The 11,012-nt window shown below is 39.9% G+C and overlaps 1 protein-coding gene across 1 annotated transcript; it reads right to left on the bottom strand.

Moving 5' to 3' along the window:
* Window positions 1–7,627: 7,627 nt before the first annotated feature.
* On the bottom strand, window positions 7,628–10,534 carry hoxa13b (homeobox A13b). Its single transcript, XM_017721095.1, has 2 exons — window positions 9,937–10,534; window positions 7,628–8,518 (listed from the first exon to the last, which is right to left on the bottom strand). Exons 1-2 carry the CDS (start codon window positions 10,532–10,534, stop codon window positions 8,277–8,279), a joined length of 840 nt encoding a protein of 279 aa, XP_017576584.1. The 3' UTR covers window positions 7,628–8,276.
* Window positions 10,535–11,012: the final 478 nt, after the last annotated feature.

Here is an 11,012-nt window from a genome sequence, read left to right as displayed (position 1 = left end):
TCTAGTAATGTGTAAAGCGTATAATGGCCCTTTTAATATAGAATTTGTGTAGTGGGAGAGCCAGGCCCGTTGGGGTGTGGGTGTTGATCATGCTCTACAGATTACCTCAAGTTCGGGGGAGGGTTCAGGATCACTTGGACGGAGCTTACAAATATCTTGTGCCCCGGATGAAGTCCGCGTCTATACCGTGAAGAATGCGCCGCTTTTCTGTTACTTCTATTATTTCTCTGTGCCATTGCATTCATGCTGAATTTAATAGTGTTTTTGGATGGCATTTTCTAATTGTCAGCTTACAGTCTGGACCAATTTGCCAAATCGCATGAAAGAATAGAAGCAAATTTCCTTCACCTTTACAAAGCCCCCCTCAACAAGAATGCCAAGTAAACTAGATTACTAATTACCTAATGCATCTCAAAATCCATCCTTCAAAACGTCCTGCATACGTTCTTTAATGAAGACAAAGCTTCTGTAATCATTTGAATGCTTAAATGGTTTTGCACGTAGTCAACTGGTTCCTCTCTATAAACAGAAAAACAGTTGCATGGGTCTTTAAAGAACACCATAAAAGAATGGTTCTATCTGGTGGCAAAACGGGTTCCACTATTGTTACCAGTCGAAGAGTCGGAACTATGTAGAACTCTTTTTGCTAAGACTGCAGGTGTAGCACTCAACTGTTATTTTTGAACTATGGTATTTACAAAATATCTCATATCAAACTGAAAATCTTACAGTGTCTCTTTAAATAATAAACTTATAAACCTACGTGCAATAAAACCACACCAGAGACTTCGTGTGGCCTGAATAAACCTGTAGCCCGCATAAACATCCAGAAATGGCCTATAACATCCCCCACAAAGATGGATAAAAAATCTATTTTTCTTTTTCATTTTTTTAGACATTTTAAACAGGATAATCAGTCTGATTTACTGATTAATTGCTTTCAATTTTTCGTGAATAGTATATTTGAGAAACAACAGAGAAAATGTTAATAGCAGGTTTTGAAATCTGCTCTGTTATTAGACGGAAGGAAACACTAGCCGATGATCTCTTCACGCTCTTTAAGGAACACTTTTTAAGCGGCTCGACTCGGTGCCTTTTCTCCATATTTCCCGCCGCAGGGCTTTTTAACAGATGTGCACAGTAAGTGTTCAGGTGTTTTCTTCTGTCCCGCACACTGAAAAAAAAACCTTTAAATGTATAAAAATGTTTAAATATCACAGCAACACAGTTGCTTTCGTTGAGCTTATTTGTTGTTGGTGCAGCGAATTTCATTGATTCGACCACTCGAGCCACTCCACATATTTGAATCCTTAAAAAATCTGAACATTTTTTCGTGCGTCTGTAACTCATCATAAAGGAATATGACGTTATACTGAAAGGTTGACCGAAAACCATATTTTTAAGATACCAATCATGTGAAAAGAGATATACTGAGGGCTGGATCGGCCCTCAGAGTGTGGAGGAGCAGAGCTGGAGGTGGGGGATGTGGTGCTGGGGCCACGGACACTCCCTGAACCCAAACCCAACCTTTGCCTTGCACTTGCTCTGGCTCCACTAATGCGGACAGTACGATAATGGAAAATAGAATAACATGGAAATTCGGTAGGTAGACAAACAGCTTGACTTATTTTCCCTTTTGCTTTCCTTTTTCATTTTCATTTGATTTGCAGGAAAAGACGTCCAGTTATGAAGATTAGCTAAAACCACAATACTGTTCAAACAGTAACTTTACCACTCGTTCATTTAGTAAGTCCGATGGAATACAACGCTAAGCTATTTGGCATTGAAATGAATATGTATAGTAACAACAACAATAATCATAATCTAAGAAACGCAGACTCTGTTAGATTAGCATATTAACTAATAGTAAGCAGCGATGAACGTTGACTACTGGTTCATAACATTTGGATTCCTCTTGATTCAGTTACCTGGAAAAATTGCGCTTTGGATTTATATTTATAGAAGTGTGTGGAGTAGTTTTACACAGTTATGTCACAGTTTAATCATGAAGCATTATTTTTTCCTTCCACCAGTGTTGTACTTACACAACCATCAGTGCTGTACTTGTGCAATCAAACAGAGAATCCCACATTATGAAGCCCCCGAAATAAATTCCCATTTGAAGACCCAGTTTATACAGTCCCCGTACAGGAAGCTGGAAGGTGTCAGGGTCTGAGATGTCTGAATGGAACTGTCTCTCAGTTTGTTGTGATGATACTTGGCCTGGAGAGGGAGGGCATTGGGGGTGTGTGTGTGTGGCGGGGGGTTATAAAAATGGCTTCGTGCTTTTGAGTTTTATTTGCTGTAATTGTTGACCGCTGCTGTCATTATTCCAGCCAATAATAATTATAATAATAATAATAATAATAAATAAAATGCTATGTAAATGCCAAGACTAGGATGCTAACTCCTGATCCTCGCCACGACAAGGGATTAATGCGGCTGGAAACAGACATTTCTGAGATTTTAGGAAGGTATTTTAATAAGAAACGGATTAGAATGTAAGAATTCAGCTCTTAAAGCCAGAGCGCAGCAGTGAAAGCCGAACGTCTCTGAAACAGAATGAATGAAAGAAAATTCGCTGTCGTTTCTGTCTGTTTGTCTCTGTGTGTTTGTTTTTTACTCTGTAGCTTTTCTTTCGCTGTTGTTATGTTTTGCAAATGTCGTCTGCGTCATGTGATTTTACAGTGATTTTACAATTGAATTCAAGAGCAAGTGACTGTACTAAACTAGACTTTAAATGTAATGGGGAAAATGACTAGCAGATCAGGAAGACGTGGTGATTAAAACTTTGAAATTCCCCGCTGGTCTATTAACTGCAATGCGGTTATTCTCAGGATCCAGTGAATGTAATATTTAATACCCAATTCCATTTTGTCAGCAGAGTGAGATGCTGAGTCATTTAAAACCTACGTAAGCCCGCACAGCAGCTCTGATCAGATATACGAGGTCACAGCTGGAGTCGTGTGACAGTAGAATAAATATAGTAGTTATTAATGTGGCGGCGGGAAAAGCAGTAACATAATTACCAGCACCAGCTAAAAAAATCACACTGATGATATTCAATAACTGATAATAAACCAACTCCACACATACGTGCATGTGATCTGTTCGTTTGAAGCCGTTCATTACACTATAGCCTCGTTATATATGTAATATAAGTTTTTGTCTCTGGTCGTAATAATATGGATTATATAGTTTGTATCATTTGGTTTTATCTGAGTCAAGGGGAAAACTGTAACTGTGAGCAACTGAGCCTTATTTCCCCAGCAACACTGTTCAAAAAGCGCGATGCAGTGTCTAATCGTGCCTTTAGGTGGCAGCAAATGCCACATTTTCTTCCCATCCGGGCATTTTCTTACGGCCTCACTAATTGGCTGATTCTGAAAGCCACTCAGGCTGTGCAGACATTGGTGCGTTTCAGTGGATCATCAGTGTGGCGTCAGTTAGATCTGACCCTCCACCCGACGCTGAAGGATGTCATCACAAGTATGGCCTTTATGGAAATCTGATGCATGTCAGTATATGAATATATTTCCGGCGTATACACATGCATGGGCATATATGTCAACCTATCTGAAATGAAATTGACACATGTATTTAACAATAATATTAACAATATTAACAATAATAGTATGGATAACATTTATTACTCATACATAAAGCTTCATGTTTTATAATGCGAGATTTCCATGCATCTTCTTTGTTCCTTCCAAATACGTCCTAATGAAGTGAAAATGTGCTATTGCTGAGTAACTGATGGTGCGCGGTGAACGCTAAGCAACACAATCACAAAGACATGAAATAAATGAAAACACCGTTCTCTGACATATTTAAATAATCTAACAGACAAGTAGCAGCTGTACTTGGATGTATTTAACCATAGTTAAAACATATAATATCCATATATTATGCATATATGTTCTATATTTGATACTTACAAATATGTACATAACGTGTGTTGAAATTATATGCCGGATCCTTTATGATATATATGTGCATATATGGTCATATATCTGATTAAGGGCTCTTCTAAAAGAGTGTCTCGTGAAATCACCTACAACACTATACAAACAGGCTACTCGGAAGCTGTTGACGCCTCATGTGACGCTGATTGTATCAGTTTATGAATTCTGAGAGCTGTTGGTTATAAAGAGCAGACTCTGGATAGGCAGGCGGATTAATTGCGTGCCATATTTTGACCATAAAGATGCTTATTAACCCTTGGACGTCCAACAACGGCATGTTTCTTACTACATTTCTTTGTTGCATCTTTATAACAATGTTATTAATGTGTTGCATTTTCATATTTTTGTTCGCTTTAAATTAAATTAGGATTGTCTTTTGTTTTGTTGAAAATCACATTCATTTGACCAAAACACTAGAATTGTCCTGATTTCCTACATTTTGTGATAAATGCTCACTTTTAAGCTTCATGTTCATAATTGAATATTTTGTTTTCTGCAAGAGACGAAACATTGAAGAAATAATCAAATAAAGGAACATAAAGGAAAATTCAGATAAATACATTACTGAGTCCAGTGCCTCTCGACCTTCAGTTTAAACCACAGTTTCTACCTCATCATGTATTTGGGAAAAGTCATTTTTATTTGCGACCACAGACCAAAAAAAAGACGTTCTGCTATATTTCTGTATTTGCTGCTTTGGAGCCTTTTGATCTGCACCATCTTCATCCACGGCTATGAACGTCTTTAACATCTCCACAATTAAAACTACTTAAACAAAAGTTTCTGCGTCTTAGCCAGTGTGGTGACTGAATGTCCACTGTGGCTTGCTGGACTGTGCTCAATCCTAGATGTTCAATATCTTTAAAAATGCTTTAAACCCACAGATCAGTAACTTTCCCAAAACAGTTCCAGCGCTTGCCTTTCTCTTCATCTTTAATCTTTCACGTGATAACACAGCATTGATGTGTTGATTCCACATCAGTCAGACTGTGTTGGATTTGTTTTCTTGATTGTTTTTTATTTTTTATTCAGTTATTTATTTTTTACTTTGTAAAAAGCTCTTCTGCATTCAGCTCTGCACAATACGTTCTTTATTCAGTCCACTTTTGTCCTTCATCTTTAGTTTTTGTAATTTGTTTGTGTTTAATTTCGGTTATGTTGGTTCAGCAGTTTGTATTTTCAATAAATGGATCCTAAAATGAGGAGAGGAGTGCCTGACGAACCTCAGCTCGTCTGGATGTATCAGGAAGTTCCAGGGCAGTTCTATGGGGAACTGAGTACTTTGGAAGTTTCAGACTTCTGATTCAGTCGTATGTGAAAGTTTGGGAGCTCCTGGTCTGACGACATTATTTATTTATTTATTTATTTATTTATTTATTTATTCATTTATTTATTTATTTATTTTCCTATGTGTAAATAAGTTAAGAGAGAACACATCTCTGAACATCTAAATGCACAATCACTGTTTATTTGCTGAATTTAACATGTTGGAAAAACATTTAAAACATAAAACGTGCAAAAGCACATTTTCTGTTTAATCTTATATAAAATGCAATATGTTCCTGTAAACTTTGTGTTCTCTAGAGGATGTGTTCATTTAAATCTTATCTTATCTTAACTTATCTTATCTTATCTTATCTTATCTTATCTTATCTTATCTTATCTTATCTTATCTTATCTTATCTTATCTTATCTTATCTTATCTAACTGTCCTGTAAGATGATTACAACTTTAGACACGCTTATATACATTTTTCCTGATTTTGGTTTATGTTATTTTTCATTTTTAAAAGTACCTGGGGAAATCCAAATTCCGAGTCCTAGACGTTCTGTAGCTGAGATAAAAGAATGAAAAAATCTGACCCTGTTTTTATTCTTAATCTTAACTCTTATCTTCTTTATGTATAACTGAAAATGATATGATGGCAGTTTAATGCCTCTAATTAACACTTTCTCCTTCTGGATGAAAGAATAATGAATGAATGAATGAAAGAACGAACAAAAAATAATCTGGTGTGCAAATTACAAAACATCTTTCCTGCAGCGCGCATAGCGACACATTTATTGTCCTGCTCGCGAGTTCTCTTCTCTTTCATCACTTTCATTAATGCTCCCCTTAATTCCATTAACGTGCTGCTTTTAAAAAGACAGACTAGACTGACCGCTTTCCCTTCCCACTAGTGTGACCACTAGTGTGAACACAGATGAAACGGCTCAGGCTGTGTTATGTGTAAACAGACAAACTGATCATCATTATATTCTATTCTAACAAAAGGTCTTCTGTAACTGAGTCTAATTACTGTCTCATTTTAATCATCTTAATAGTCGGACTTGTCTTTCTCACCAGTCATTCTAACTGAAATTTGAATCTCAGAGTTTCTAAAAGTGCCCCGGATGTTGGCCCTCGTTGAAGAAAACGGTGTTTTGAATAGTCATAGCTCGATTATGTTAAGTGGCTGCGAATGAATCAAACGTGCTTTATCAATTATTGCCAAAACAAAAAAATTGAAGTGAGCAACTGTGTTGATGTGGAATATTTTACTCGTGAGCGTTTTACTTGCTACCTTTAATTAAAGAGCCACTTTTGGTGCAGAATGTCTATATGTTGTTTAACCTAAACAATTTGGTAAGTTAACAGAACAAGAATCTGTGCCTTATAAACGTATTATTTCAAGTTCAAATAACTCAGATGTTTAGGCAACCCGGACACTAACTCATATCTTAAAACAACTACTTTTTGTAGTGCAACACGTGTTTTCTAGTTTCATACCCATATACTACATATTTAAATACATAAATTAGTTGCTGTAAAAAAAGTCAATGAGTGAGCATTATGTGCAAAAGCACTAGTGCAAAAGCAAGTTTCTCAATACATTCTCACTTAAATAGGTTACCAAAACAAATATTAATTCTAAATTAATGAATCGTTAAATTAAGCTGACAGTGTGACAGACTGCCAACACAGGCCCGGTAAGACCCATGTTCATTATCCCCTGATAAACAGATGAAATGAAGGTATAGTCTCTTGCTAATGAACATCCTACATAGTCTGTAGAGAACTGAAAACTGTAGCAAAGTTATTGTATGATAATAAATTAACTTATACCCTGTCAGACATCATCATCTATCATTTCCTCTTAACAGGAGCCAAATAAACCAGCGAGTGTAAGAGACACCGGTTAGATTTGGGCTGGAGGATGGAACACCAGAGGGACTGCAACGAATGAAGTCCGTCGCTAGATGGCGACATTGTGGCGTTCACTGGGAAAAAGGAGCCTTTTAGACTTTCCAGTGGAAAAGACTTTTTAAAAGAGCTTTTACAGAAAGAAAGAAAGAAAGAAAGAAAGAAAGAAAGAAAGAAAGAAAGAAAGAAAGAAAGAAAGAAAGAACTTTTGCTATTAGCAACACAGTTTTCTTATTAAATCCATTTTCTTTTCAATTAAATGAATTAATATTCAAAGAAAACCGCGGTTGCTTTGTCTTTTTTGTCATTTTTTTCTTCTAGTCTCATCAGCTTCGCGATACTTAAGTACTGTAGGCCTGTTTCAAATATAGCACCTTAAAACTGTGCTCAAGCAACGTGGGTTTAGGGATGAACACTTACAAGGCATTAAGAAATCGGATTTGAATAAAAAAAATCATTTCATTTGGGGTGTTTTATTGGAATATCGTTGGCAGTAACAGATGGGAGTTTAAGATTTCTCCTCCAGGCGCTCCGGCCACAGTTCCAGCTGTACAAAGTGTACAAAAAAAGTGTGAATAAGAACATTTTCTACATAAAACGTTTAAAATGCCATATAGTCGTAGCTAAGAAGAGAAATCTTTATTTACACAGTATCTGAAGAGGATCTGCCGCCTCCGCCGCATGTTCGGGGTCGGGAAGGATGTGATCTGCTGTCTACAGTTTCATATAATTTAGCTTTTTTAATTACTTTTGCTAAATACACTCGCTGCCACACTTCAATTACAATTAAACGAATAGTCTTGCGTTTCACTGTGAATTACGTCGAGGGTGTTTGTTTATGTGTTGCCTCAAAAACAAACAAACATCAAACAAAAACAAAATAAAGGAATGGAGGATAATGGTGGATTTCTAGGCATAATTTTTAGGCGAATGTTTATGGTCGCCCTGTGTCTCGGTATAAATCCGTGTGCCCACAGAGTTCAGCAGAAATGTTTCTTTTCGCCTCCACGGAGCTTTAGGGCTACATATCTCGCAGTCACTCCAGGCGGCCTATAATAAATAACCATGTGGGTCCTTCCATCTGTACATGTATGTCTTCTTCAGTGGCTCCGCGCTCGAGCTCGTTTAAGTGATGCTCTTGAACTTGTTGACCACTTTCTTCTCCTTCACCCGCCGGTTCTGAAACCAGATGGTGACCTGGCGCTCGGTCAGGTTGGTGTGCGCTGATATCCGCCTCCTCTTGTCTTTGGTGATGAACTTGTTGGCCGCGTACTCGCGCTCGAGCTCCTTCAGCTGCACCTTGGTGTAGGGCACCCGCTTCTTCCTGCCGCGGCGCGCGGAGCCGCCGTCTGCCGCGGACACGCTGTCTGAGGGACAGAAGCGGAGAGAAACACAGAGCGTCAGGCCCAGAGGTAGACCCATCCATTCAAATGACCGCTCATCTGCCCACAACAGCCCCCTAGAGCAGTGTGTTTGTGTGATTTCACCTCTCTGCTTAATTCGCTCTGTTTTCAGTTAAAATCTTCAGTATATATCATACTTGAGCGCGGTCCTGCTTCCCAGACCCAGACTAATCCCAATCCTAGAGTAAAAAAGAATTCCCAATAGCAATTCCCCGCTGACTCAGAGATTAGGTTTAATCCAGCACTTTCAGATTTTGATTCATGTGTCCGGTGGGCAGCACTTTGGTCCACATGTGGTGCCTTAAAAGTGCTGTCTAAACATCCTGAATTCACCAAATAAAGGCAGCCTGCCTATAATCACTTGCATAATCCACAAAGGTCACGTTTGGGTGGAAAAGAGTTGGTTTAGTGTACAAAAATGTTCAGGGTTTACATGTAACGAAGCATAACAAAGACGTTTGTATTTACTTTTACACCACCGTATAATTTCTCTTCGTCTTAAATGATAAACAAGAGTTTATAATTACATCCTACAGATTCACTGGAAATATGGTTCATCATTCAAATGTGTCGATGTATGAAATGTAGCAGTTAAAAACAAAACACGGTCTCTCTTCACATTTACCTGTTTGGGCAACAGCTGTGTTGATGCAGCTCATTTTATTCGTTTGCAAACAGTCGACACGTTTAAATCACGACGGTTTAAAGCACTATTTTTTCATTCAAGTGACCTAAAAGGAAAGACCAGGCACGTTTACCTTGTTGTGTAGTAAAATACACTTTAATTATTATCGTGTTTGTTAAACGTAGCTGATCTTTCTTTTTACGTCATGTGAAAGATCGGGCACGTTTGCTTTGTAATAATACAGTAAGATGATCATCATGTACACTGAAAAAATGGTGCTTTAAATTTTCATGATTTAAATGTGTTGACTGTTTGCAAATCAACCAAATGTGTTACATCAGCACAATTGCGGGCCAAAAGGTAAACTTAAAGAATGATTGTGTTTTGTGTTGATCTACTGTATTTTATACATTGTCACGTTTGAATACTGTTAAATAACGACCCCCTCTGCTTTTGTCTGTGCTGTATTACAGAGAGAATATAGTTTTCTTTTTTTCTCGCTTGATGGTTAAACGATCAGGACAGTCCATATCCGGAGCTTACTGTCAACAACTGGGCCTATTATCCAGTTATATATCTGAGTTATTGTTCACTACCATGAAACTACTAATGGAACTGAAGCCTGGGCCCACATACGGGCTTTTTAAAGGGTCGTTTAAACAATAATCCACTCATTTCTTCCAACACGTCACAATTCTCAATCACAGATTAACTGAAAAGCCCCCCAAAACAGTAATGTAGCACATAGTATGCCCACCTTGGAGGCTGGTCTTCCACAGATGACCGGGCTGGCTCTGCTCCTTGGGGCAGTACACGGGGCTGTTCCAGCTGTTGGTGATGGCCCAGGGCTGGTAGCTCTCCACGGGCAGGATGGGCTCGTGTCTGGGCTCGGCGGGCACCACGGGCATGTCCAGATAGCCTGGCACGTGCTGGTAGTGTCCGGCTGAGTAACTCGGGTAAAAGGCGAGCTCCTTGGCCCTGGAGGAGAATTCTGCCTCTCCGGAGACGGACGCGTCCGCAGAGAAGGCAGTCACGGGCTGCGCGCACGGCTTGGCCATCCGGCACGGGTAGTATCCACCGCCGAAGTAGCCGTAAGGCAGCGCGGGCTGCGGCGGAGGGCACGGTGGCTTGGCCGCCTCGGCCGCAGAGGACGCAGGCGCCTCGCTGGGCGCGTAGCCGAAGTGTGCTGCCGCTCCTCCTCCGCCTCCTACGGCTCCTGCTCCTGCTCCTCCACCTCCTCCCGCTCCCCCTGCCCCGAAGCCCTCCATGCCCGCGCCCACGTCCTCCGACCCGCCGTCGTACAGGAACATGACCGGCTCAGTCCAGCGCGAGGGAAGGAGCACGGACGCTGTCATAGCACGCGCAGCGGCGAGCCCCCTGCTTTCCCCCAGCTCTCCTAGAAAATGCCCCGCCACTGGGGGGAAGAAAAAAAACAGAAAGAGAGTGGGAATGTGGGAGCGACAGCGATGCCCGTGCGTGAGAGTTGATTGGACGAAGGACAGGCACGTGATATGTAAAGAGGACGCGATGGGTGTCCAGAGTGGAGATAACTCCAAAAAAAAGGCTGAAGGGGTCAGTTTATTTAGACTGCAGAGCACGTGCTGGTCCAGCGGAGGGAGCTGATTTTTTACATTCAGCGCAAAAACACAGAGATTGGTTGAATTAAGTAAACAGAGAGATTCGTTACTTCAGCCTTCACAACAGTCTGCGCGTGTTAATGAAATCCAGCAAAACCCCGTCACAGTGTTCAGCTGTATTTCAGGTGTGAATGTGTTCTCATCCTCGTGCTTTCGCCTTTAGCTGCCCTGTTGTTGGAGATCGCTTCCGCTGGTT

This window comes from Pygocentrus nattereri, chromosome 3, assembly GCF_015220715.1.
Source record: "Pygocentrus nattereri isolate fPygNat1 chromosome 3, fPygNat1.pri, whole genome shotgun sequence".
Taxonomy (NCBI): Eukaryota; Metazoa; Chordata; class Actinopteri; order Characiformes; family Serrasalmidae; genus Pygocentrus; species Pygocentrus nattereri.
This window is presented reverse-complemented; position numbering and strand designations above follow the sequence as displayed.

Excerpts from the sequence above, each read along its gene's own strand:
- hoxa13b (XM_017721095.1), bottom strand. The coding sequence starts at position 10,534 with ATGACAGCGTCCGTGCTCCTTCCCTCGCGCTGGACTGAGCCGGTCATG. Across the intron at positions 8,519-9,936 it reads GTGGAAGACCAGCCTCCAAG|ACAGCGTGTCCGCGGCAGAC; the intron begins GTGGGCATACTA and ends TCTGTCCCTCAG.